Source organism: Saccopteryx leptura, chromosome 2, assembly GCF_036850995.1.
Source record: "Saccopteryx leptura isolate mSacLep1 chromosome 2, mSacLep1_pri_phased_curated, whole genome shotgun sequence".
In the NCBI taxonomy this organism is placed as follows: Eukaryota; Metazoa; Chordata; class Mammalia; order Chiroptera; family Emballonuridae; genus Saccopteryx; species Saccopteryx leptura.
The window spans coordinates 280,075,566-280,102,251 of NC_089504.1; the positions used below are offsets into that span (position 1 = coordinate 280,075,566).

Sequence of the window (26,686 nt, forward strand, 5' to 3'; positions counted from 1 at the left end):
TTCCTGGACCACTCTACAAAAGAGCAACTCTTTCGGCCCTGGCCGGTTGGCTCAGCGGTAGAGCATCGGCCTGGCGTGCGGGAGTCCCGGGTTCGATTCCCGGCCAGGGCACACAGGAGAAGCACCCATCTGCTTCTCCACTCCTCCCCCTCTCCTTCCTCTCTGTCTCTCTCTCTTTCCCTCCCGCAGCCGAGGCTCCATTGGAGCAGGGGTGGCCCGGGTGCTGGGGATGGCTCTGTGGCCTCTGCCCCAGGCGCTAGAGTGGCTCTGGACGCAACAGAGCAACGCCCCCTGGTGGGCAGAGCATCGCCCCCTGGTGGGCATGCCGGGTGGATCCCGGCCGGGCGCATGCGGGAGTCTGTCTGACTGCCTCCCCGTTTCCAGCTTCGGAAAAATGAAAAAAAAAAAAAAAAAAAAAAAGAGTAACTCTCACATCCTGTCCTCTTTATTTCCCTTACACTTTACTTTTCTCCCTGGTTCTTGTTGACATTTGACATTTGACATATTATGTATTTACCTGTTTAATTTTTTTTCTCTTCCACAAGACTAAGTTGAAAGGGGGCCGGACTTTGTTTTGCTCCCTGTTGTATCCCCAGCGCGTACAACAGTGTCTGGACTATAAATACTTGTTGATTAAAAGAGTGAACCGATATCCAAGGGGAGGAGGTGAGAACATAAAATGATTAAGAGAGCCCTGGCCAGTTGGCTCAGTCAGTTAGAGCATCATCTTGAAATACCAAGGTTGTGGGTTCGATTTCTCATCCAGGCACATACTGGAAGCTACCAATTAATTGTGAGTGCACAAGTAAGTGGTTTCTGTCTCTTTAAAATCAATCAATTTACTTTTTTTTACTTTTTTTTTTTTTTTTTTCATTTTTCTGAAGCTGGAAACAGGGAGAGGCAGTCAGACAGACTCCCGCATGCACCCGACCGGGATCCACCCGGTCACACCCACCATGGGGCGACGCTCTGCCCACCAGGGGGCGATGCTCTGCCCATCCTGGGCGTCGCCATGTTGCGACCAGAGCCACTCTAGCGCCTGAGGCAGAGGCCACAGAGCCATCCCCAGCGCCCGGGCCATCTTTACTCCAATGGAGCCTTGGCTGCAGGAGGGGAAGAGAGAGACAGAGAGGAAAGCGCGGCGGTGGGGTGGAGAAGCAAATGGGCGCTTCTCCTGTGTGCCCTGGCCGGGAATCGAACCCGGGTCCTCCACATGCTAGGCCGACGCTCTACCGCTGAGCCAACCGGCCAGGGCCTAAAATCAATCAATTTAAAAAAACAAAGCAAAATTGAGAGAGACCTCTCACAGATCTTGGCGAGTACTAGCTAGTTCTGTGCTACATTTGACAGAATTTAGAAAAGAAACAAAAACAGATTTCCTGTACTTTCAGGACTGAGGAGCACTTTGTCCTTGTCTCAGATATAAGTGGCTGAGCTAAGCGAAGCCTGCCTGCACATGTCCTGGAATGTTGTGTATTGTTGTGTTAACGCACACACAATAATGCTACATTCCAGGAGAGTTAAGCAATGAAAGCAAATTGTTATTTCTTGAGTGGCAATATTTTTTGTAGGGATGATTATATTTATTCTTAAAAGTACACACATAAAGTCTAAAGCATGCCTCACTTTATAATAGGTAGGCATTTTATTTCTTTTCATACTATGTGCCTAACATATAAGCTCAATCTAGAGATATTTTTTTTTCCAACAAAGATCAACACCTTTACTTGGAAAAATAAAAAATAAAAGAAGAAAACTTACTGCAGCGTTGCTACTTTTCAGATCAAGTTGGTTTAGTTCTTTGAAGAAAGTCTCAGTGACTAAAATTGTCTAGTCATAGGCAAGAGAACTAGTCTAACAAATTGAATATAAATATTTTAGTTTTTAATGTGTTTAAAAATTATTTTTTTTGATTGTACTCTTTACAATCAAGAGAGGAAAGGAGGGAGAGAGAAACATCGATTCGTTGTCCCACTTATTTGTGCGTTCATTGGTTGATTCTTGTATGTGCCCTGACCTGGGATGAAACCTGCAACTTGGCGTATCAGGATGATGCTTTAACCAACTGAGCTACCTGGCAAGGACTTAGTAGAAATTTCAGACACTACAGCAAGAATGGAAAGTGTTAGAGTTGGAAAAGCCTTTGGTCACACAGCACATAAGCAGCAGGGTCAGGGTTACAACACAGGCCTTATCATTCTGAGGCCCGCTCTCAATTTTATGCCATTCCAGTGAGGTAGATCTCTGCATTCCCAAAATACTTACTGCTTTTTCCACAAATTCTAAGGCAGAATCAGCTTGATGATGATAATCTCAGCAGGCTGAACTATAATCACTAAACTGTATTACATATTATTTGAGTATTTAATAGAGAATTATAATAGGATACAATTGAGCCTGGATCCCAATTAAGCTTCTTTAATCACACAACTTTGTTACATTGTCACCCAAGCTTGGATCATTTCAGCATTGATTATTTGGTGTCTTAATTAGAATCATAGCATCTGAGAGATGACTAGTTCACAGTGCTTGTAAGTTATTCTTTTTATAAAGCTACAGCTAATTCAGAAGCTCAATATATTTAAAAAAAAAAAAGCCACTTTTGTTGACCACCTGTGGACTCTTGCGTCAACTCTGAGGAATACCTTTTCAGATCTTCAAAGTGTAATCTGAAAATCATTGATATAGTTTAACTGTCTTCTTGTGGAGATGGAAAATCAAGCCAACTAAGAAACAGGGTGGGGCTTAGGAGATGTGTCTCCTGCCTCCTGGGCTGCACACATTACAATCTTACTCCATCTATCTAAATTTTGTTTTAGATCTTCCACCAAAGGATGGGCAGAAAAATCCTTCAAACCCCTCTCAATCTTATCTGATCGGCAGCAGTCACAGTTCAAAGGTTTGGTAGTGAAGGTGTGGGACTTCCTGAAGCACCAGAAGGGCTTTGGATCATGAGGTACTGGTTCTCTCTTTATATGTGGCTGAAGGCAGTCACTGGCTTCTAGCCCCTGCCTCCCCAGCCTCACTTCTTTCAAGTAAGATTTCACATACATTTGCTTTAAATAAAGTCAGCATAGGAAGATCTGGAGCTATAAACCCCAAATTAGTCTTTTAATGTAGTATTCTTGGGTCTAGCACAGCAAGAAAACTTAACCTAATCAATAGTGCTGTTTGGAGGGGTCTACATGATCTTTATTACAGGGGACGTCAGAGAAACCAGCTGTGCCAGAGCCTGAACTCGGGGACTCGGTCTGTCCCAGCAGAGACGGGTGTGCTTGGCTCTGAGTGTAACAGCACTGGCCACTCAAGACAGTTCAGATATTTTCTCTTGCTCAGATTTCATAAGCAGTCAAACTTCTGATTTTAACTTGGCTTTCCAAATATGTGGATCATTTAAATTCTCTTCATAAGTAACCAGCCTCTCTGGAAAGGATAGTGAAAGGCCATTCCAAAGAGTCTGCTCCTTTCTACGTGTGTGTCATCTGAGGACAGGGAGGTCCCTGAAACTAGTTTCAGAGAAGTAAAGACCTGTGATTAGTTCCATCAGGACAAGCCCAGAACCTGGAAGCTACTATATTTCAAAGCTAAAAGTATTAGTCAATAAACTTAGCAGGTTATTACCTCTCATGTTGGGGACATAATCCACACAGAAAGAGTAACATGTTTGCATGATTTATTTACAACCAGATTTCAAAATTATTTGCTGGCAAAGGACATGTCCATTTCATTCTCCTTCCTGCTTGCAGTGATGTGAAGACCATGGCCTAACAAACCCAGGTTAGAAGCTGGTAACCAGCTCACTGGTACCCGAAGAGTCGTCTTTGGCTTTGCTAGAGTAATTCGAGGAGTTGCCTTGTGGCATGTGTGTACTTAGGAAGGAAGCAGTCAGTCTTGGTGGAGAGCGAGCAACCAACCCACCCAGTGATGGAGAAAGGGGAAACTCACCATTATTAAAGATTGAGGGCAAAGAAATGATTTTCTTCTAGAAGTGGGGTGAGAAACAAGATAGGAGAAAAGAGTGTGGTCTTTGCCAGATGGTAACTCAGGCCCAAGAAGCTGAACTGGCTTTATACACCATTAAACCAGCACCTTGGGAGACACTGGTCTCTGCCAGAAAACTGCTTTGAAGTTCATTCTTCACTATGCCTTACTGCACACCGGGGCCAGGAGGCACGGATCCTTAAGATCTTGTTTGGCATAGCAGGGGCACAGATCTAGGGCCCAGCAAAGACAAGGTGAGAGTGAGAGGGGAAACGTGCAGGGCCAAGCTGTAGAAAGGACTCCAGGTGCGTGTGTGTTGCATTCCCTTTTGGTAAGGGTAATTGGGAGGTAACCTATGCTGGGGGAAAAAAAAAAACTAGTTCTGTTTTGAAAATAACTTTTTTTTGTCAAATAAGACATAATCCTGTTACTTGCTATCTCCTTTTTCTCTGCAGCAATGTGGCTGCCTATGGAGAGCAGCCTGGAACAGAGGCAAGAAAAATGGGGATAAGACCTCTCAGTACAGAAGCCTTTTCCGACTGGGGCTGCTTCCTCCTCACACCCGCCTGTTCCAACAGCAGGCGGAGGGGGCTGTTCCTCAGCATCAGACTGTTCCCACCTAAAGAACCTTATGCAGCCGACAAAATTCTTCCCTTTGTTTTTGAAGACAGCTGGAAACTTGATTGTGCGCCTGGATGGAAGTTGCAGGAAGGAGGTCTGAGTTCCAGTATGAAAGTTCAGAACCTAAATGATCTGCCAGAAAGCTGTTTTGACCTGAAATTGGGGCCTAATATCAATCATGCTAGAGACTCAATGAATGGGACAATTAAAAAAACAAAACAAAACATAAACCTTTGGGAGGGCGGGACCTGGAGAATCCCAGAGGGAAGGTGGGGAAAGTGTTAACATAAGGGGAACAAAATTTCCCAAAAGACATTTCACTTAAAAATAAATAAATAAAGCAAAGGGAAAAAAATAAATAAATGACTCATCAAGCCTACCTCTTTCTTATCCTTCCAAAATTCATCCTTTTTCAAAAGCCCCAGCTTCACAGTCCCAATTGTAGATTATAACAAAGAGGGTGGAGCAAAGGTTGTACTACAATAAAATGAAACTGGCAACCAGGGCAAATCGCTGAGGGAAATGTTGGCAAAGAAGCACATCAGGGTCTACCCATAAGCTGAGTTCTGGGCTTGCACGGATGGGGTTCCCAACATGGCTATGACAGAGCCTTCCCCAGCTTCAACAACCAGTGACATTATCTAAAAGTGGAGACACACCGAAGACAACACAGCTCTGAGTGGGCATGGACTTTTATTCTCAGTGCACAGGAATACTGACTTCTTCTTATCAGCAACAAGCTTAATTGGTTCCAAAAACATTATTCCTTCTTTTCCATCTTTTAAAACTCCTACTCTTCCTGTCTCAATGGAAACAGCATATTTGAATTTCAGATTTGCCAGTTTATAGCATTTTTTTTTCTAAGAACCATATAAATACATGCAAAATATTGTACAGAGAGCTTAAATAATATCAAAATACAAATACAGATTGGGTGCACTGTTAAGCTAAACTGCAAATCATGGCAACATACACTGGGGTCCACGTTGCTTTGATATCACCATTTGCTTACTGATGTCATGCAGACCACAGTGGCCTATCTTTTGTTTTAATTTTTTATACAAACCCCCCCCCCCTCAAAAACCAAAAAAACCCAAACAAACCAGTGCTTGCTATACTAGTTACTGAGTAAAAACAAAACAAAACTCAAAATTCCTATCTGCATGCTGATTTGAAAGAACAATGTAGTTAGGTTTTTTGGCACGTATATATGGCATATATACATATGGGGAGAAAACATGAACCAAAGGCCAGTTCAGTCATGGGGAGCTCACCTCCTTCCATCTCTCTTAATCAAGAGGAAAAGGGGCAGCAGGCCTAACAGCAGGGCTGGGAAGGCAAAAATGACTGGCACTGAGCTCAATGGAAGGGTGTCTGGTCTACTCTGAGGAAGGGGCTGGAATGGCTTAATAGCAGGCATTTATAAATGCCTCACCCCCACCACTGCAGTGGGGTGGTCCCTTGTTATGAAAAGTGAGGAAGTGTGTATTTTGTATCGTGGGCTGCTTCAACCAACAGGCAAGGAAGCAGGAAAGCAAGCGAGCTCTGCGTTTGGCAGTTCCAGGGCACAGGAGAGCTCGCCACGCCCCTCTGGGTTTTAGGCAGTGAGGTAATCACTCAGATTTAAGTGCAAACGCTCCCCTCTGAAGCTCAAGGGGAAAAGGACACACAAACCTAAAGAACCCACAAATGCCAGAGGGATTTCTAGGTGGCCTCTCTATAACTTTTAGGGATGGGAGACATTTCAGAGGTCAGAGGGCACTATGGGAAGAAACTAGCCCCAAGACTGTCAGCGAGGGCTAGAACCCGCCTTGTGTTTTTTCCATTAGAACTCTACCCCCATCTTCTATATTGCACAAAACCTTTCTAGGGGAGGGGAAGAAGTCCTAACTTAGATCCTTGCATAAAAACTCACTAATGGAAAACTCCAGGGGCAACAGGAGGTAAAAAATGCAGACCCCAAATCAGAGTATCCTTGCAGCTCAAGAGATGATCATGTCTTAGGCACCACTATGCCAGCTATTTATCAAGAAACAAAATCCCACCAAGGCCTCTGACCCTAACCGCTAGCTACTGAAGAGCATGGTACTACCGCATGGTGTGCAGTCATTTTCTGTTGGTGCTCCCTTCTTGCTGGATGCTTTCCTTCCCATCCCGCCTAGGGCCTATTTTTCTAGATTTATCAAGAGAGTAATCTAGGATATTATCTTCCCCTTTTCCCCGTCAGATCCTTTTCAAACCCAAAGCACCATTTTGGGGGAAAGCTTTATTAACTTACACCATATTTACTAACTGCCATTTGGATTGCTGAAACTGAATAGAAAAAATGTATATAAAAACATAGGCACATAAACAAACTTACTCAAGTCCATATCAACAAAATTTATATTAAAAAAGTCTAGAACCCAACAAATATTTCCCCTAAGTATAAAGATGGCTGTTTGGAGAAAGGAATTACGGTATATCGGTTTTAAAAACCAATTACAAATATCCTAAGTCGCCTGTCATGTCAACAGCTGGTTACGGTGCTACCTCCACAGGGTTACATGACAGCACTTTATTTTAAATCCTTTAAACAGAATATATATGGCTGACAAAAAAATACCAGTTTTGGATCTAAAGAAAAGTATATTTTTTTGCATAATATTTCTATTTCTTCTCTCCTACTATGGAAACTAGAATACACAAAAAACTGTTGAGTTTAAAAGTAGACATAAGCTCTCAAGAGTAACCTTTCAGGCACCACGAGTCTTTTGGGAGCAGGAATGGTAAAATAGCCTCTGAAGTTTGTTATTGGCTTGCTTTTTAAACTGATCTGAGGTAATAAAAGACTTGACAGAATGAAATCTTCCAATGTACTTAACAAATACATGTAAACACCTACCACCTTACGTGAGCTGTTTTTCCTCCCCCATGAGTGTTTCCGACAGAGAAAAGTTCACTGATGCATCACTATTACAAAACCAAGATCCAATTTGGTAGATTCTGCAGTAACAGGGATGCATAGGGAGCACTGTTACTTTACTTTTCCAAACTTGGACAGCTCAAGTGAAAGGTGAGGGAGGCGGCATCCAGAAGAAAAGGCTGGAGAGGACAGGTTAGGGTGCCCCTACTCTCACAAGTGGACACTTGGCACTTCACAAGAGCCTCAAGACCCTTCCTACTCCCACCACTCTGCAAAGAAGGGGGCAGGCTTCATTCATCCACCAGCAGGAGGGAATTGGTGGAAATGAGCGAACCCCTGCACAGTAGAGTGTAATTCAACATTCAGCAGGGATAAAAATGAAGCTGCTGCAAATGTGGCTTCACCTTGTCCCACTAAGGAACACTTAAAAAAATCTCCTAGTGAGGTCCCTACTCCTCCGAGGCAGGTGAAAGGGGATGCATGCTTTGGGCAGTGTTCAGGGAGTGAAGGCACAGGGCTTTACTGTGCAGCAGGTGAGCACATTCTGGAGAGGGGCTTGAGTGGGGTATGTGAGAGAGAGGAGGGGAGGATGGCGAAGAGCTGTTCAGGGTGGTCTTTTGCTCCTTTAAGTCAGCAAAATGTCACTGGAGCCTCCCACTTTGGATACATATTTTCAAAATCAGAATATTTGAGAAAGGTTGAGACCTTTCAGAGACTGGACAAGTTAGGGGACACAAAAAGAGTAGAATTAGACAAAATAAAGAATGTCAAAGCTGGTACCCAGCCACCTAAGTTCAAGGTTTCTGGTTTCTCAGATCCGGCTAGAATGGCCCTTTGGCCTCTCCCAAGGTTTCTCAACACCCACTCCCCCAACAACCAGGTCTTCCCTTGTTAAAGCCTTGGCACATGGCTTTGAAAACAGTAGTGGTCACTCCAAGGACTTCACAAGAGTTGGCTTTGATGGTCAGGTCTTCTACACCTACCAGCTTTTGGTCCTCCCTCAATACCCAAGTTCAGGTAGAATGATGGGTCATTCTCAACTGACTCATCTGCCACCACTTTAGGAATAAGAGAAATCTCAAGGTTGTGGTAAAAACTACATACCACACACATGCAAGCTTCATGGTCAAGGTTGATCTCTCTGGCACTTAGAAACCACAAATACCTGACAATTTTAGAAGCAGGTAACCTGATAACAGCAGGAACACATTCTTACCAGCTCTCAATTGCTTCAAAAGACTGTTAGCAAAGAAAACTTATCTACCTCTAGAATCAAATCAAGGGTTCCAATGGGACCAGAAGGGAGAATTGTCAAAGTTGACTCAATTAATCCAGGTCTTTTCTACTTTCTTAATCATCACAACTTAATAAAATAAAATAAAATAAAGAAAAAGAAAAAAAAGTGAAGGTAAGGAAGACAATAGTCAAAAGACCATGGGGAGGTTTGAAAGAGCTAGAGGGCTTTAGGTATAAGCTTTCAAAATGGGAAAATAATTTTTAAAACAATCACTCTATAGGCTAATTCCATACATTCCATTCCTGCTTCCCACACATTTCATTTAAGAATATTTACACTGCTCTCAAAAATTAGGGGATATTTTATCGCTTCATATTCATTTTGAAATATCCCCTAACTTTTGTGAGCAGTAGATCTTTCTGAATCCTCAACTGAGGTTATAAATAGCACAGATTCAGGGTAAAGTCCAGAAGTCAGGAGATGACAACTGGGGGGAAATTTGGGTTGGGGTAGATGTTAAGAGGATTGTAGTATTTCTTTAAAAATGACAACTGATATACCCAAAGAGTAGATTCTACTACTATTCACTATCTGCTTGGGGTTTGACTGGTCCTGCTACAAATCACAGCTCAAGTTTAAGTTGAAATCCTTATAAGTCTGTTCTCTTGCCTCTTTGTGGTCTGGTGGGACTCACACATACTTGGGAGCAGCTGACATAACAGTGAAAAGTCCCATCATGATCTTTTGATGGAAAAAATGAACAGGAAATAGGGAAAGCAGGAATGGTAGTCAGAGAATGAAGTTCAAACTGATGTCTCCAGGCTGTGTAGAGGGCTTTCTGAATGAGAGGCAACAATCTGCACCTGGCTGGAATCCACCGCATTGTTGTTCTTGTTGGCATATGGAGTGACCTCACCATCCAACAGGAGCACCCTAGTCCCAGACTTAGAAGCCTTTTCAAGATTTTCTTCCACTTCTTCATCTAGGAGTGGTGTTCGTGGCACCTCCTCATCTATGGCAAATTCAGGGTGGCTCATGAAGTTGTGGATGGAGTTTTCATTCTTGGGTTTTTGGATGCTTTCATGGAGGGAACTATGGAATGCTTTGACTACTTTGATCTATACCAGGGAAGAAAAAGAAGGATGAGAAAATATAGTGATAAGAATTGGCCAGTAGAACAAGAAATTGGTGATTTGAGGAGAGAAACAAAACCCAAACTACAAAACATTACTGATCAACAACAAAAACCATACATAAAAGAAGAGATCATGAAACACTAAAAACAGTTACGTGGCTCAAATTTCAAGCATTGGAATGGGGTGAGGTGAGTAATGGCAAACAACGAGGATGTTTCAAAAGCTTCATTAAAAAAATAGAAAACCTGAAGTGAAGTTAGCATTCCCAAACAATCCACTCTTAAAATGAAACAAAACAAAAAGATTCATTAGTTCTTTTGAATAGAGGGCACAGGTGTTGGAACAAGGTGCAAATTAACAGCCAAATTTAAATGATGATTCAGACACGTGATTTTCTGTGGTCAAACATTTTGTGAATGTGGAATAGAAAAATTACACATTGAAGTTCAGTTATCCGTTCAAAACCCTCAAACAGCCAAACACATACCAATCTGTACACAATACACTTTAGGTGATAAGTGACCATGAATACAATGCAGCAAGGCAGACAAACCCATCTTCATCTGTGTCAGCAGCATGCAAGAAATTAAAACTCATGTTCTCCAACTGAATAACTGTTCTTTCATCAGGAAACACACATAAGTATATCTCACAACCTCTACCCTGTCCCCTCCTTCTGTCCCTCCCTGGAAGATATGGATGAAACTCAGATATCAAAGGTATCAGAAGATGACTTCCTCCTGACTTCTGAGAGAAGACCTGACTCCCACACTCAAATGCATGTTCATGTCTCTGACACATGGCAACTCCGCCCAGTTTCATAGCGTTGTCAGCTATTTATCAATTGTAAAGAGAAGCATGATCTTATATGGAGAAGGAAAAGGATGGGGCCAGGAGAGAAATCACCCAATCTAGGGGGCAGAGCTACAAACAAGTGGCTTTTCCGATGGGGTAGATAAAATGAAGAAAAGGCAATTTGTAGTTTTACTGGGAAAAGAAAGGGAAATACATTACCCTGGGTAAAGTCTTTATTTTAATGCACAAAAAGAGAGGGATTTAGTCAGTTTAGAGAAAGGGAAAAAATTAACTACAATTAATCCCTGTAACTAGCCTTCGCATTAATCCATGGGTGCCCACTTTGGCAGTCTGCTTTTTTGAACTGCAGGTCTCTCTGAGGAAGGATTTCAAAGCTGGTTTAGTAGGATTGGGGATAGGGGAGAAAGTTGGATCCCAAGAGGTTGGAGACCTACTTTTCCATCCTTCTACAATTCCTATTAATCATCTAATGGGTGAATTTTACCTGTCATGTTCTCTTTGACCCAGATCTAGGTGAGATTAAATGGAACAGAGGATCTAGCTGGTCTTCAGGAGGTCCCAAGTTTTAATTGATCTATGTCAAACTTAGAGCAAGGCAACTTGGTTTAGGTAAACCCAAATCCAATGCGTTCTTCCTTGGTCCTGATCAAGAGATGTATTTCAAAGTCACACCGACTCCCCCACGAACAGATTAATAACACAGCCCATACTGTTCACCTGCTCATGAGATCTCAAAATTTCTAACAAGTGCTGCAAATGAACAGGTACCTTTCTACCACCAGTTGATCATCTTCAATATCAGTGATGTTCAAACTTCTTGCTTCTATTGTTTTAAACATTGAATTCTTTATAAAAATAATAATATATAAAGTCTAATATTGAAAACAGATTTTTAAAAAGTGGGGTTGTTGAGGGTCTGGAGCCATGTTTGCTGGCTTTCCCTCTCCCACGTTGTGGTGATCATACATTGTTACAGGTAAATAATACAGGAGATAAAAGTGAACAGGGGGTGGGCAGACGGAAAAAATTGGGAAACTTTCTTCTTTGGGGGAACAAGGAACAACCCTCTGGCCAACTTCAGGACTTCTGGAATCTAAAGGGAAACCAGTCACCTGCAAGGGAAGCTCAAGTGAAGCGGAGTCAGAAAGCTAGGGAGTACCATCTGGTGGCGTGGTGGGTGGAGCGAAGGGTGAGGGGGAAGAGAGCATGAGGCTGTGCTAGAATGTTCCTGAAGTCCAACACTGGCCTCAGAGAATATATAACACATGATGATAAACAATCACACAGATACACCATCACCAATCCACCCCCAGGTCCTCCTCCCTTCCTGATGCGTGCTGCCTGGTGCATGAGTTGGGTATGCGAAACAAGATACAGCTAGTGAGGTGGGTGCTGTGAAAGTTTTAGGCTCTCTCCACTTGCTCATCAACCCTTCCTTCCCTGGTCATCACTTCTGAAAACCTTTGGGAAATGTCTCCTCTTTGGTCCCTGTCCTACAGGTGAAGTGGCTGATTGAAGGGCAACTCTTTCTCATGATTTAGGATCCCCAACCAGGCTAGACCATAGTGCTTACTGCCATGTAGGCTCAGTGAATGGACAAATGAAGACTCCATTTCCTCAGCTGATATTCTGTAGTTTTCTGCTCACTTTTCAGAAACCAGGGAAAGAAAAAGGATTATGGCTTTCCTATAGAGGAAAATCTTAGAGATTTATCTACTAAAGATTAGTTAAATAATTGAATTCACTTGGAAATCCAAAATGGGAAAGGGGGTTTTAAAATGCATGACTATAATTTCTCGGACCTCCAAGGAAGAAAGAACTGGAGAAAGAGCAGGTCTGGCCTGTCTCTTGTGACTGATTTTCTAGTCTCTGATGGTTTGCATCATAGCGTCTACCAGCATGTCTACAAAGAGTCCAGTGGGTTATCTTCTGCTTAGCTCCTTTTACCTTCAAACTGCTGGGATATCTGACACTAACCCTTCCTAACATAAAGGTGTGATAAAAAGTAGAACAGAAATTAGTTAGAAGGACATGGTAAAACTGGAAGAAAATGGAAATAAAAGAGAAATATGGGGGGATTTCAACATGAGGCTCGTGAATATTTTCAGGGTAAGACTTATTTAGTTCCCTGACTACCTTTGGGCCTAAAGAAATATATATATTGCCTGACCTGTGGTGGCGCAGTGGATAAAGCGTTGACCTGGAAATGCTGAGGTCACCGGTTCGAAACCCTGGGCTTGCCTGGTCAAGGCACATATGGGAGTTGATGCTTCCAGCTCCTCCCCCCCTTCTCTCTCTCTCTGTCTCTCCTCTCTCTCTCTCTCTCTCTCTCTCTCTCTCTCTCTGTCTGTCTCTCCGTATCCTCTCTAAAATGAATAAAAAAAAAATATATATATATATTAAAAAAGACTCCTTCCTTTCCCCCCAATACCTCCCATGAGAACACTTGCACTTAGTTAAAAAGGCAACAAATAATCTAAGCCTGGGAGACCTACAGACAGTGCGATTGCTCTTTCTTTACTCCCCACCTACGGGTTAGAAGGGGGTTCGCGAGGAAAGGACAAACACACACTCAGCACTTATCAGCAAACAGACTTCCCCCCTCTCTGTATCCCACTTGGGAAAGGTAAAGTGTCTAGTAGAGGAAGGCATAAGCATTAGCAGGAACCCAGTAATCTACCCATGGGAACACCAGATCTTAGGATGAGTGTGTACAGCATTCCAATGGACAGGCTGGTTAAGAAAGGGATTCCTAAAACTTTATGTGCAAAATAAGATATAAATGGCTCATTACAGGTGAGGCAATGGTTTTTAAACTTTCTGGTTCTATGTTTCTATTCTATTCCTAGAGGAAAGGAGAAGCAAGGGGGAAAAATGTTGCTCTTCAGAAATTCCTAAAATAAATAAATAAATAAATAAAGAAGTTTTAACAGGTGGAGAAAAATAAGTTATTTTGACCTTTGTGTGTATTTCTCCTACCAGAATTTGGTTGAAAGTCCCTGAAAAATTAAACAGCAGAGCTGTTTAGTCCTATGCATTTGAATCAAACTTTCCTTTCTTCACATTCATCTATAACTTTTATGCCAATACTGCCAGCTAAAGATAAAAGTCACCAAAAGGACTATTATTAGTGTCCAAATTCCATACTGGCTCAATTATGACAGGTTTACTAGTAAAAACAAACAAACAAACAAAACCCATGGGAACAATAGCTCCCTTAGTACCTTTCTCAGGAGATCTCAAACTTGCCCCCAAATGAAGCGAGTTCCTGGGTTTTCATTGGCCTAACCTTACATCTAGCCCTCGGAGATTGAGTTTAGACAAAGGAGCAGAAGGAGCAGAAATGAACACATATCCAAAACAGCAAAACACAAGAAAACAAAGTCAAGTAAAATAAAAAACAAGGAAGAAACAAGCAATGTGGGGAAACAATTAGAAAACAGGACTGTTGCTTTTAAAATAGTTATGGTTTAGTAGCTTTTCAACACTATAAATTTAAAAATTAACAAAATAAAAGGGCACATAGCCTGGTTTTGGAGTGGGCTTTCTGTCCCGTTTTTCTTCCCTTAAGTCAAAGATCAAAGGGAAAACCAAAAGGAAAAGATAACCATGATTGGTTAAAGTGGATGCCATGTGCTCTCTTGTGGTCATTTTAGCAAATCATGCATCATAATAGACTATCACTCACTGCCCAGAGTAGGAGATGGAACAGCAGCGGCAACAGAAGTGGTGGGGGAAGATCTGATTGGTGCAACTGCTACATAGGATGAGCTAGGAACATGTTTTACATCAAGGTGTTGACCCATGGTCGGTCGCTTTATGACTCCCTTAAAAGAGGCTCCCGTCTGGAATGTGTTAATTACGTCGATCTGCAAAGAATCAGAGAATGAAATAGCTTTGTTCCACAGTCAGAGAGAGGTGAGGAAAGAGGAAGGGAGGGTTCTGAAGGGTTTGGGAAGGGGGTGGAAGGAACTGGGAAAAGGGGACAGGAGATAAAAAGCCAGAGAGATTCCCTCAAAAAGCAATGGTGAGGAGCAGGGGCAAATGTGACCATTGCGTATTATACCTTTAAGGAACAATTTGCTATGGAGTCCAAATAGCCAGCCAGAATCCAGTCTGGTCTCCCCTTTTAGCCAATGGAGGACATTTTAGGTGTGTCAGTGTCCAAAGGTATCTAAAATTTAAAGGAACTTCCAGCATCCATGATATCTCACAGATAGTGACAACATATTCACTGTTTTGACCTGTACTTTTAAAAAATAAGGCATGCAATTTAAGATAGAAGTATATATTACTGAATTTTGAGGTTCAGAAACCTCTAGACCAATTAAATCAACTACCTATCTTTGCAGGTTTTCCAGGACAATAACTCATGTGTTTAAAGAAAAAACAGAGGCATGTAGTAGCCCATACGTGATGACACAGTGGAAAGGCTCCTGACCCACGAGTTGCTGGGCTCACCCTCTCTGAATTTCTTCTCTGAGACATCCTTTCCTCGGACTGAGGTGGACAGGGACCAAGAATGGAGCTCAGAAATCCAATGGCCAGCTTCTTCAGACAAAATGTGACTAGCTACATTAAAGCATTAGAGATCCAGAAATGTCTGGTAGAAATGCTGACAATAAGTGGGCAGTTAGACTGAAGGAGGGGCAAAGGAGTTGTTGATAGTTGGTGGGTGGTGAGCAGCTTCAAGTCTAGCTCTAGACAGTGGTCTCTGGAATTCAGGGTTCTACTCCTCTGAGACAGAGGCAATTCATGCCATTTACTTTCCAGCAACGGTCTGGGTGTGGAGCCTCAGTCAAACCTACCATCCTTATCCCTGACCCCTAAATAACAAGGAATACATCTAAAGGAATTTCTTTATTCCTTAGAATCTGATAGAATCATCTTAAAAATGCCCACATGCTTAATACCAATGGCCAATCTCCCAGGAATGCAGGAAAGGTGCTGATTCCACTCATCTGACTTAATTTCCTCAGGAGAGAAGGCAGGAAAGCAGGCATCTTGTGAGTCAGTTATTTTTACTTATAAAGCTTCCCGAGAAGCCATGAAATGTTCAGGGCTCATTTCTGGATTCTGAGCTAAAACGCCACCCCTTCATCACATTATAGGGTTTTCAGTTCCAGGGGACAGAGAGGCCTGATCCTGTAGGAGGAAAGGGCTTGCATGCAGGGAGGGTTCAGCTACATGGCAGAAGGGGCTGTAGAGATACCTTCTTCAGTGTTCATTGGGGTTATGAGGTGTCAGCTTCCACAAGGCAACTGGGTCTTAGGTTTACCTTCCTAAGATTCTAGCCCTTGTTTCCTAAACTTCTGCTTTCTAGTGCTTTAGCTTTCTCTGACCAAAGGGATCAGGATGGGATAGTCGCTTGGCCACCCTAAATGTTGCTAGGAGATTGACAACAAAGATTAGGAGTCAGATGGCAGGGGAATTTGTCAGAGCCCTGCTGAGGTTAAAGAGATGTACCAGGGGAGAGCTTCAGGTGTACGATGCAGGTTGGCACGGTCAGCCTTGTCTGCTTGCAGGGTCAGGTGCACACTGCAATGGCACAGATTCGGTTACTGTGGCATTTTTAACAGGTTGTCTTTGCTGCCTAAGTTCAGGGTTAATGCCGTTCTGGCCCAACTGCCTTATACTCTGATAGGGAAAGGTGGTATTCTTAATGCTATGTAGGTAATAAAACTACAGAGTTGAGGCAGTGAACATTGATATTGGATGGGGAAAGGAAGCTCCATGAATCTCAAGCCCCCAAGAGAGAAGACTGGCAAGGAGACAAGAGATACTGCAATGAGAGAACCCCAGCTAGGAAAGAAATCACACAGTAGAGAGGAGGTAGAGGATCCTGAAGGGAAGAAAAGCAGACAGGTTATTTTGAACATAGCAGACCTAAAGGAAAGCACTGGGGGCTTATGGACAGGAACCAAAACGCCACATTCTCTGGTCAGGTGAGGCCATGGAGGGGCTCAGCAGCCGGGGGAGTGGGTGGGATGAGAGTGGGAACTCTGCATGTGCTGAGGCAGCATTTGCAGGTCCTGTGGGAACTTCCCTCTCTGGGGGGAGGAACCTGGGAGAAGGAGTTCCAGCGTTTTCCTACCTGGCTCCTCTCTCCCACTTCCATCTGTTGTCTTGCCCATGGAAGACAAGCTCTCAGCTCTTTAGCTTAGTATACCCACTGCACCTCTCTTCTCTATGCACCGAGAAGAGGTGGACTTGACTAGGGAAATTTCTAAATATCTGCAAAGCTAATTTTAAAGAGTGAAACTTATTTCTGGATCTTCAGCCAATCAGTAGAGAGAAACAGGCCTGTTCTCAGGAGAGCACCCGGAGATCTTGGGATTGAACCTTTCTGGAGGTGGGAGGTCTTAGGACTAACACAGTAGAAGTGTATGAGGCAAGAACAGGGAAAATGATAGGACTGTCAATGCCTAGACCAGCCCATTCACCCAGGAGAAGGTAGATAGAGTTGCATGAAAAGTCGGGGGAAGGTGTCTGGAGGGCTCTAGGCTGGGGAATTATGAGCAACAAGAGTGGCTTCTCTCCCATTTCAGAAATTGTAAGAAAAAATTTTGAAGAAATTATAGCTTCAAGTCTGAATCCTGCAAAAGATATTTAGGCCTTGAGAGATTACTGTCATTTATACACTTAGCTATCAGATTCCCTACTATGACCCTAAATTTCAAGTGAGGAAGATATAAGAGGGTGAGTTTCTTTTACAAAGATCCCTCCAGGTAACATCTATATTACCCTAACAGCAGCTTGAGAATGTACATTAAATATCTTCTGGGGCTGCTGGCATAGAGATATTGTCTAAGTCCTTCCTCCCGAAGGGTAGGAAAAGACTTTGAACTTTTCCCACCCTGGGTCAGGTATAGTGTCTACAAGAGACCTCATGTTGGAAGCTTGCTAACCCAATGGAGGATGGGAAAGTGGGCTTTAGAACCAACCTGAAGCTAAAGGACTATGCTAACAGTTAGTGTCCCATACTCTAGACCAGGGGTCCCCAAACTATGGCCCGCGGGCCGCATGCGGCCCCCTGAGGCCATTTATCCGGCCCCCGCTGCACTTCTGGAAGGGGCACCTCTTTCATTGGTGGTCAGTGAGAGGAGCACAGTTCCCATTGAAATACTGGTCAGTTTGTTGATTTAAATTTACTTGTTCTTTATTTTAAATATTGTATTTGTTTCCATCTTGTTTTTTTACTTTAAAATAAGATATGTGCAGTGTGCATAGGGATTTGTTCATAGTTTTTTTTATAGTCCGGCCCTCCAACGGTCTGAGGGACAGTGAACTGGCCCCCTGTGTAAAAAGTTCGGGGACCCCTGCTCTAGACCCTACAACTATAAATATTATCCTCTCAGAGGAGTTGGTGTAGTTGCCTCTGCTCCTGTCTGCTCTACAGCTAGGGAGCTATAGCTGCCCAGAGTAGTAGTATGGAAGGGAACAGATGTTGGCCACCAAGAACTGCTGCCCTCCCCAAATTTCCCAAGATGGGGAGATTTCTTCTCCCAGGAAGTACCTGAGTCTGGATACGGTTAAGGCCCCGGAACCAGAGGATCTGGCCTCGGCGTAGCTCCATCTCTGCATGGTCAATTTCATCTAGCCCCTCTGCATCCTTGGTGATCTCCTCTTTGGTAATGCCATGCCCCGCCTCCTTCAGGAACTTCAAGGATTGGGTAGGTATTGTAGAGATTACCTGAGAACAGGTGCAGCAAAAAGGAAAATACCAGGATGGTGGTGAGAAGAGCTGTCATTCAACTTCAACAGGTCAGGCCCTTGGGTAGGTTTATAACCCATCCACTGAGAGAATAGTGGGAGAAGCACCAGTCTATTCAAGCAGCATTCATCAAGTGCCTGTCAGCTGTCAGGACCCCAAGAAGGTCTTCTATATTTGTGGACATGCAAAGGGGAACTTATATTCTAATAGTTGACCAGTTAGCTGTCTAGTTATATGCTTCATTCTTCTCCTACTGTCTCAGTTCTTCCTTTCCATTTTGCCATGTGTCTTTTCAGAGAAGTAGAACTAGGATGCATGGTACACAGTGAGAAAGGATAGAGATCGAGGCCTGGAGGAAAATAACCTTGTGGACAGGATGGTCACATTATATGTGTATGAATAAGGGGAGGAAGAGATGGTGTTGGAAAAGAACGAGCCTCTTCTTAGTTACCACATGCAAAGAAAGTTATGAAACTGTGATGGAAGGATACTAAAAGTCTTCTTGGGCTTGGGGTGAGGAAGTAGGTGGGACAGGCCAGGTAAGAAGGGACATAGGAGTATTACCAGAAGCCATGGAGCATTAGAGTAGGCTTGTAATTCAAAATAAATCATTTGGTGAGCTTAGAACCTATCAGTCAGTTCTCCTTTACATACAAGAGGGGGAGTGGACAGGGCTTAGATGGGAAAGATGGGCTCTGTGGGCAGTCCCAAGTGTTTGGACCCAAGTGTTTTGAAATAGGAAGGATATCAGTTCTGCTTTTGGATATGCTGTGATATAGAACGAAGGCTGTTACCTGAGATTAAGGCCACAGAGTTACATGTGAGACTGACTCAGATGATAGTTTCAAACAGTAGGTGAAACAACCAAGCTTCACCCTAGTGTAAGCTGCTTCAGAGACCCACTAGTAAATGAACTTCAGCAAACAGAACAGGGTGGAGGGACTTGGGTTAGGAATCGGGATAGGACTTAATCAGGGAGGCATCTAGTATGAAAAAACACTAGGTCTCTGGGGAAAAGGCTGCAGCCCTGGTGGTACTGGTGGTGGGGAATCTTTGGGGTTAGTTACAGCAAAGCAGAAAACTTCAAAGTAGTGTTAGGAAAGGGGTGAAACTCTTACCAGACCTGATATTATAATTTTAGCAGCTAACATTTATTGAATACTCATAGGGTAGTAGACATTGTTCTAAGTCATTTCGGTATAGTAACTGATTTGCTGATTAACAACAATTAACAATGACCCTATTAGCCTAAGTTGAGGAAACTGAGACACAGAGTGGTTAAGAAACTTGTTCAAAGTTTAACTTGTAAAACGGGGAGCTGGAATTCAAACTCAGGTGGTTGGTCCAACATCCATGCTCTGAGCTTTAGGCTATACTGCTTCTCTGGACACCTTGTGAGTCTGGATTTATGAGAGTCAGCAATTCAACCGAGATAAGACCATGGTGAGAAGCAGAAGAGGTGGGGGAAGTCTTAAACATTGTCAGCAGAGTAGCCTGGGCCAGACTGAAGCTTCATTAGAATAAAGACATGCTTTGTAAACTCTTCTATTTCTAAGACTTCCACTTTGTTATTATTTTTTCAGTAAATTTCAAGTAAATTTCATTCCACTCCCATCTCAGAGAAGCTAAGGGATTTAGTTAGCTTCCAGGCCTGGTTAGAGGAGAGATCTGAGGTCTCTAAAGTGGTGGGCAGTGATCATTCTACCTTGGGATCCTAGAAGATAGAAAAACTCAAAAACTTGAGGGGGTGGGAGGAAAGGAGAAGAGGTCTGCAGGCTGTGTGAATGCACAGGGCGGGTTGGCCAGTACTCACCTGGCCCCACAGCAGTTCTCCAATACCAATGAAGAGACACCAAAACCACTGGGACAGGGTAAGGCTTGTACAGCTGAAAGGTTTACCCCCAAATTCCACGATGAAAATCTACAATAGAGACGGGTCGGCCCGTCATCAAAGAGGTAACAGGTAGTCAGCCTCCCAGCCAAGGCCACCAGAGACACATAATCCCTCGCCCCAGGATCCCTGAGGTCTAAGTCCTGATTACCTTGTTGAGAAAGGAGAAAGAAAAAATTCGGAAGGAAAGAAGGGAAGACAGACACAGTTACGATAAAAATTATTAATGTAAGAGCTGGGAAAACAGGGAGCTAAAGAATTCTTATGACTAAAGCCAGTGGTGACAAAGATAAGTCACAGCGATGGAGGAGAGGAACTGAGGATGAAGACAAATAAGGGAGGTACCCAGCTTAGGGGGGAGGCAGGAGTTCCTTAGTTATATGGTGAGCTCATAATCTCTTGTATCTGCAGATGTTTAAGTGTAGCTCTGACTAGGGTAAGAAGGAAGGGCTCAATCCTCTTCCCATGAGGGCAGCCACACTCTTAACCCCAGGCCCCAGAGGAGCCCAAGACAGGCTTATCTGTCACCCACATGTGCAGCCTCCCATCCCTTCCCTTTCTCTGTGGACTGCAAACATTTCTTACTGAGAGAGCCCCCATAGTGCACAAATGCACATTTCATGTATGCTCACAGGAGGCATGGAAAGGGGGTTGAAGACAGTGACCCTTCTCTTGGTTACTTCATAAGATTTCTGTGTTTTAGAAAGATAATAAAAGGATCCTACAAGTATTACTTCATTTGCTACCAACATGCTGCCTTGCACTGGGGCACTTGACACAGCGGTTTCCAAATCTACAACCATGTGCAAATGGAAGCCAATGGGGAACCCAACACCCCACTGCCCCCATTACCCCCTCGCACCTTTTCCTGGGTAATTAAGGAACCCTGGCTGCCAGCTTCTGGCCTGTAACACTTCAGACTTCCTACCCCAACTCCAGCTAGAATCTCACCTGGCTAACGAATGTGCCGAGAACCACAGAACAAAAGATGATATTACGAAGGATGCCTGAGAAGACATTCCTCTCTCCATGGATCTTGCGTGAATTGATTTCATTGAAGAGCTGCATCAGCACAAAAGTGTTGAAAACAATGGTGTAGTGCTGGCTAGGTGGGGAATGTAGGGGTGCCTTTCTCCCACTGTCAATGTCAAATAATTTCTCACCTAGAAGAGAGAGCAGAAGCACTGCAGGGTAAGTCTGATGTCAACAAGGGCTCAGGTTGAGTCAGAACATGCTATGTGGCCATATTGGCTACTGATGGCTGGTTTCCATTTGAATTGGTCAGTATCTGAGCCATGTTAATTATTAAGCATTTCAAATGTTAGCCGTGATCTCAACATATCAGACCCTAACTCGGTTGCTCTGTTGATATTTACCTTCTTACAGTGCAGCATGGTGGTAGAACTACGTGCACTAGAGTCAGGCAGACATAGATTTGAATCTCAGCATCACTATCATGTGACCTGAGTTTTCATTTTATAATCTCTAAGAAAAGGTATAATGAAGCTATCCTCATGAAATTCTGTTAGGATTTAACAGAAGTACATAAACTAGCATAACGTGCCCAGTAGCAGAACAGAGAACACACTCGGTGAGTGAAACTGCTGTTACTCCTAGTCTTGTGCTCAGTCTGCGCCCTGCTGCCTTCTGTCCTTGGGCCACTCTCTGCCCATCACCATCCAACAACACAACCACCACCTCACTCCCGTCCCCACCCTCAGCTCACCGGCAAAGACAAGTAAAAAGATGACTGTGAGCTGATACACTGCATGGCCCAAGATGTTCTTCATCATAGTCCGTGAGATTAGAGGCTTATTTCGGCCATAGGGGCGACGCATCAACAGAGAATCTGTGGGAGGCTCTGTGGCCAGGGCCAATGAGGCAAACGTGTCCATGATTAGATTAACCCACAGCATCTGCACAGCTTTCAATGGGGAATCCTGGTGGGGAGAAGAGCCAATCCTTTTAGCTTTCCTCAGAAATGACCCTCACCTCACTCATCAGCCTCACCTTTGTCTAGCTTCTATTATTCACTTAGACTTTGGGTCACTTATTAGCTGAGTAACCTTGACAAAGATACTTAACCTCTTTGAGCCCTAGGTTCCTCATCTGTCAAATGAGGATGATAGGTTCTCTGCAAGATTGTTTTGAAAGAGCAGAGATAATCATGTAAGTGCTTCTCAGAGTGGCTGACATCATCAGATAAATTACCATTGCCCCACACAAGCAGATGGGAGAGAGTGGACCTAAAAGAGCTGACCCCTACCCTGACACCACCAGGGGAACTGTCCTCACTCTTCAGTAGCACACTGTGCCCTATTCCCCACATTTCTCAGCCCCTGCCTCATCTCTCCCATTCCAGCCCCCCTTCACACACACTCCCTTCACCTGAGTGATGCAGGCGCCGGTGAAGGCCACAATCACGGCCACCACATTGACAGTGAGCTGGAACTGCAGGAACTTGGAGATGCTGTCATAGACATTTCGTCCCCACATCACTGCCTTCACGATGCTGGTAAAGTTATCATCTGTTAGGATGATGTCTGATGCCTCCTTTGCCACATCTGTACCTGCAATACCCTGAGGTGAGAAGGGGAAGGGAAACTGAGGAACTGGGTAAAGCAGAGTTTACCAGCATTCTGAACCCAGACTCCATTTCCTGACCTCCAAGAAGCTTCTGAACTAGGCAAACACTAGAGGGCACACTAGCCACACAAATACTAAAGACTAAACCATGCATCTTGAGTCATTTTATTCCCCAAAGAAAATGAAGGGGAAATGTATCGCTGTCACTTTACAGAAAAGAGGGCTGGAACCTGATGCTACCACCTTACTCCTGAACCCAGATTGCAAATTACAGTTATCTCTGACATTCCTTTTTCTCTTCCTTCTTACTCTCCCACCTTAGAAGCAAATTAAAAGATAGGGAACAAGTCCTATTTAGTCTACCTCCAAATTCTTAAATCTCACTTGCCACTGCCAGTATCTCATTTAAGTCCTTGTCACCCCCAACTTTAAGTAGGAGAAATAGTTTGGTGGCACAGTTGAGGAGTCTTACCCTTGCTCAAAATCCCGCCACTGGGAGACCACTAAAAGTTTCTGAATAGAAATATCAGGGATTGAGAGCTGTACTTAAGAAACAGTAAATTTTCTCATCCAGCACTCAGAGCCCTCAATAAGTGAACGCTGATACATTTTCCGACCCACTCTTAGGTATCTTTCTGCTTAAACCCCACTGGTTTATTCACAATTTCCTGAATTTCTCATTCTACTTATACCATTTCCCCAAGTCTGGAACATCCTCTTTCCCCGTCTACTTAAAGCTTACCTCTTTAATGTTCTACTCAACTAAGCTCTACTTGCTCTGCAAAGCTGTCCCTACCATCCCCAGCCCATACTTCTATTCCACATTTTACAACTTCTGCAACCCACAGAGGAGCTTATTTGTTTATTTGGCTTGCATTAGTAGATTACTGGTTTTCTTTACCTGGTGGTATTATTTTCCTATCCAGATTGCAACAAATGAATATCTATTAGACTATACAATTTGGTTTCCCCATTGAAAAGTTCTTTAGCCTGACCTGTAGTGGAGCAGTGGATCAAGTGTTGACTTGGAATGCTGAGGTCGCCAGTTTGAAACCCTGGGCTTGCCTGGTCAAGGCATACATGAGAAGCAACTACTACAAGTTGATGCTTCCTGCTCCTCCCCAATGTCCTTTTTCTCTCTATCCCTACTTTAAAATTAATAAATAAAATCTTTTTAAAGACAGCTCTCTAAAGTTCTCTATTACATCCATACAATACTACACCATGAACTATAAAAAGAGGAGGAAAATAAAGGAGGAATATCTCTACGTACTATTACCATGGAATAATCTTCAAGTTATGTTAAGTGAAAAAAGTGAGTTGGAAGAAAAGTGCATAGAATGTATATAGGTGAGAATAGATAGTACTGTAGATAAGCATCGCTCATCTAAAAGGGTGAGACATAAATATATTACTCAATTATTTTTTAAAAAAGCAAAAAGGATAAACCAAAATCTAAAAAAATAAATTACCTGTGGGATTAAGAAGTAGACAACAAAGTAGAGGCGATAGGAACAGAAGCTAGATTTCTATGAAAAGGCCTGTTTTTCATATTTGACTCTAGAACTACATAACTACTTTACACGTTATTTAAAAACTTAAGTTTAAAAAGCAATCTCTAAATTGGAAAGCAACATGATATAAACGAATTGGCATAACCATACACAGGAAAAATGTCCCAAATGACTTTTTTAAAATTTACTTTAAAAAAAATTTATTCATTTTATAGAGGAGAGAGAGAGAGAAAGAGAGAGAGAGAGAAATGAGTGGGGGAGCAGGAAGCATCAACTCCCATATGTGCCTTGACCAGGCAAGCCCATGGTTTCGAACTGGCAACCTCAGCATTCCAGGTTGATGCTTTATCCACTGCACCACCACAAGTCAGGCTTCCAAATGACCTTTTAAAAAACACAGTAAATTGATGGCATATCCTTAGTAGGATATAACTACAGGGTAAAAATAACTATAAGAAAAACCTTTAACTAGCCCTGACCACATAGCTCAGTTGGCTAGCATGTTGCCCGGATAGGCTAAGGTTGCAAGTTTGATCCCAAGTCAAGGCACTTACAAGAAATAACCAATGAATGTGTAAATAAGTGGACCAACAAATCAGTGTTTCTCTCTCTCTCTCTGTCTGCCTCCCTTCTTCTTTCTCTAAAATCAATTAAATTAAAAAAAATCTTTAATTGTTTTTAGTAGAGTAATTGTATTATTGTTGCTCTTTTGAAATTATTATATATATTTTAGAATAAATCAAATAGTAATTATGCTAATTTCCTTAGAAATCAAAACCAAAATCACCAGGCAGCGGTGCAGTGGATAGAGTGTTGGACTGGGACCCCGGAGGACCCATGTTTGAAACCCTGAGGTTGCTGGCTTCAGTGCGGGTTCATCCGGCTTGAGCACAGGCTCACCAGCTTGAGCATGGGGATGCTGGCTTGAGTGTGGAATCACAGACATGACCCCATGGTCACTGGCTTGAGACCAAAGGTCACTGGCTTGAAGCCCAAGGTCGCTAGCTTGAGCAAAGGGTCACTCATTCTGCTGTAGCCCCCTGGTCAAGGCACATATGAGAAAGCAATCATTGAACAACTAAGGTGTTGAAAAGATGAACTGATGCTTCTCATCTCTCTCCCTTCCTGTCTGTCCCTATCTGTCCTTCTCTCTATCTCTGTCTTTGTCAAAAAAAAATTATTTTTCAGTTTATGAGATATTAATATAAAATCAGGGAAGTTAAATAAAATTAGGAGGTTAAAGTAATTCGAAATTTGTATTGGAAATATAAATATGAATTCATGAAGTATTTTACTTTAAAACACAGAAACACAAAAGAAACATATGAAATATATTTCCTAGCTTCATCCACTGATAAGGTCTAGAAACAATGATTTACTCAGTAGTAAGGAATCTCCTGATATTCAGATTATGTTCTCTAAATACCATTTCTCACTAAAATGAAGCAGGACTCCTTTGAGAAATGGATGACTCTAGATTTAGGATAAGAAATACACATGATGATGACACTGGAACATATAAGAAACCAAGGAAGCTATTAGGGACAGCTGGGGTTGTATCAAAAGAACTTAGCAGGGTTGAAGATGGTCATGACGACTCAGTGTGGACATCAAAATGATAAGATGGGCAATGGACTGAAACACAGAAAATATGCTTAAATCCATGAGTTCATAATAATATTTAAAAATATATAATTGATTGGTCACCTTTGGAGAATCTGAAAAAGTCAACTCATTATTTTGAAAACTGTTAAATAAAGGAAAAGAATCAATCATTAATCTGACTTTCATGTAGGAATTGAACTTCAGATTAAACAAAAAACTGATAAGGGAACATTTTTAAGTAGAATATTCAAGTTAATAAGTAAAGAAAATCACAACATCATTTTGTAGCCTCTAATAATCTAGAACCTGATTACTTCTACAATTAATTACTAGTTAATAGAAATATAAGAAACAAAAGAACACGTTAAAGGACATTTCAGGGTTACAGTCAACGAAAGCTATGCTGTGTGATATTCTATGAAGACAAACAACCTGGTTCCTTCAATACTAAATAGCTATGAAAAACGATGGGAGGGGATTGTGCAGAAAAGAGTTAATACAGCAGGCCTGAGACTGCTATCCTAGAGAGGCCGATTTGTAAGGTTGGCAATTGGAAACTCTGCTCCCAGTATCCTCCCAGTCAACAATTAACTGAAAAGTAATTAGTGATTCACTGTGCCTAAAATGTGCCCAAACAATATGGTTTCTGAACAGCTGTTTTCCTTCTGGGAGTCTGGAAT

General features: G+C 42.7%; 1 protein-coding gene across 6 annotated transcripts in view; it reads right to left on the reverse strand.

Moving 5' to 3' along the window:
• Positions 1-5,276: 5,276 nt before the first annotated feature.
• ATP2B4 (ATPase plasma membrane Ca2+ transporting 4) overlaps positions 5,277-26,686 on the reverse strand; it is a 104,289-nt gene continuing 82,879 nt past the window's right edge. For 3 of the 6 annotated variants that reach the window (XM_066362018.1, XM_066362015.1, XM_066362017.1), the window contains 6 exons: positions 22,690-22,881; positions 22,028-22,241; positions 21,253-21,464; positions 20,224-20,331; positions 18,213-18,389; positions 5,277-9,862 (listed from right to left, as the gene is read on the reverse strand). In XM_066362018.1, coding sequence (XP_066218115.1) covers positions 9,548-9,862; positions 18,213-18,389; positions 20,224-20,331; positions 21,253-21,464; positions 22,028-22,241; positions 22,690-22,881 — 1,218 coding nt within the window. In that variant the 3' untranslated portion in view covers positions 5,277-9,547. Of the gene's footprint in view, positions 9,863-14,384; positions 14,566-18,212; positions 18,390-20,223; positions 20,332-21,252; positions 21,465-22,027; positions 22,242-22,689; positions 22,882-26,686 lie in introns of all 6 variants that reach the window. The other 3 variants (XM_066362020.1, XM_066362019.1, XM_066362021.1) reach the window with 2 other exon arrangements.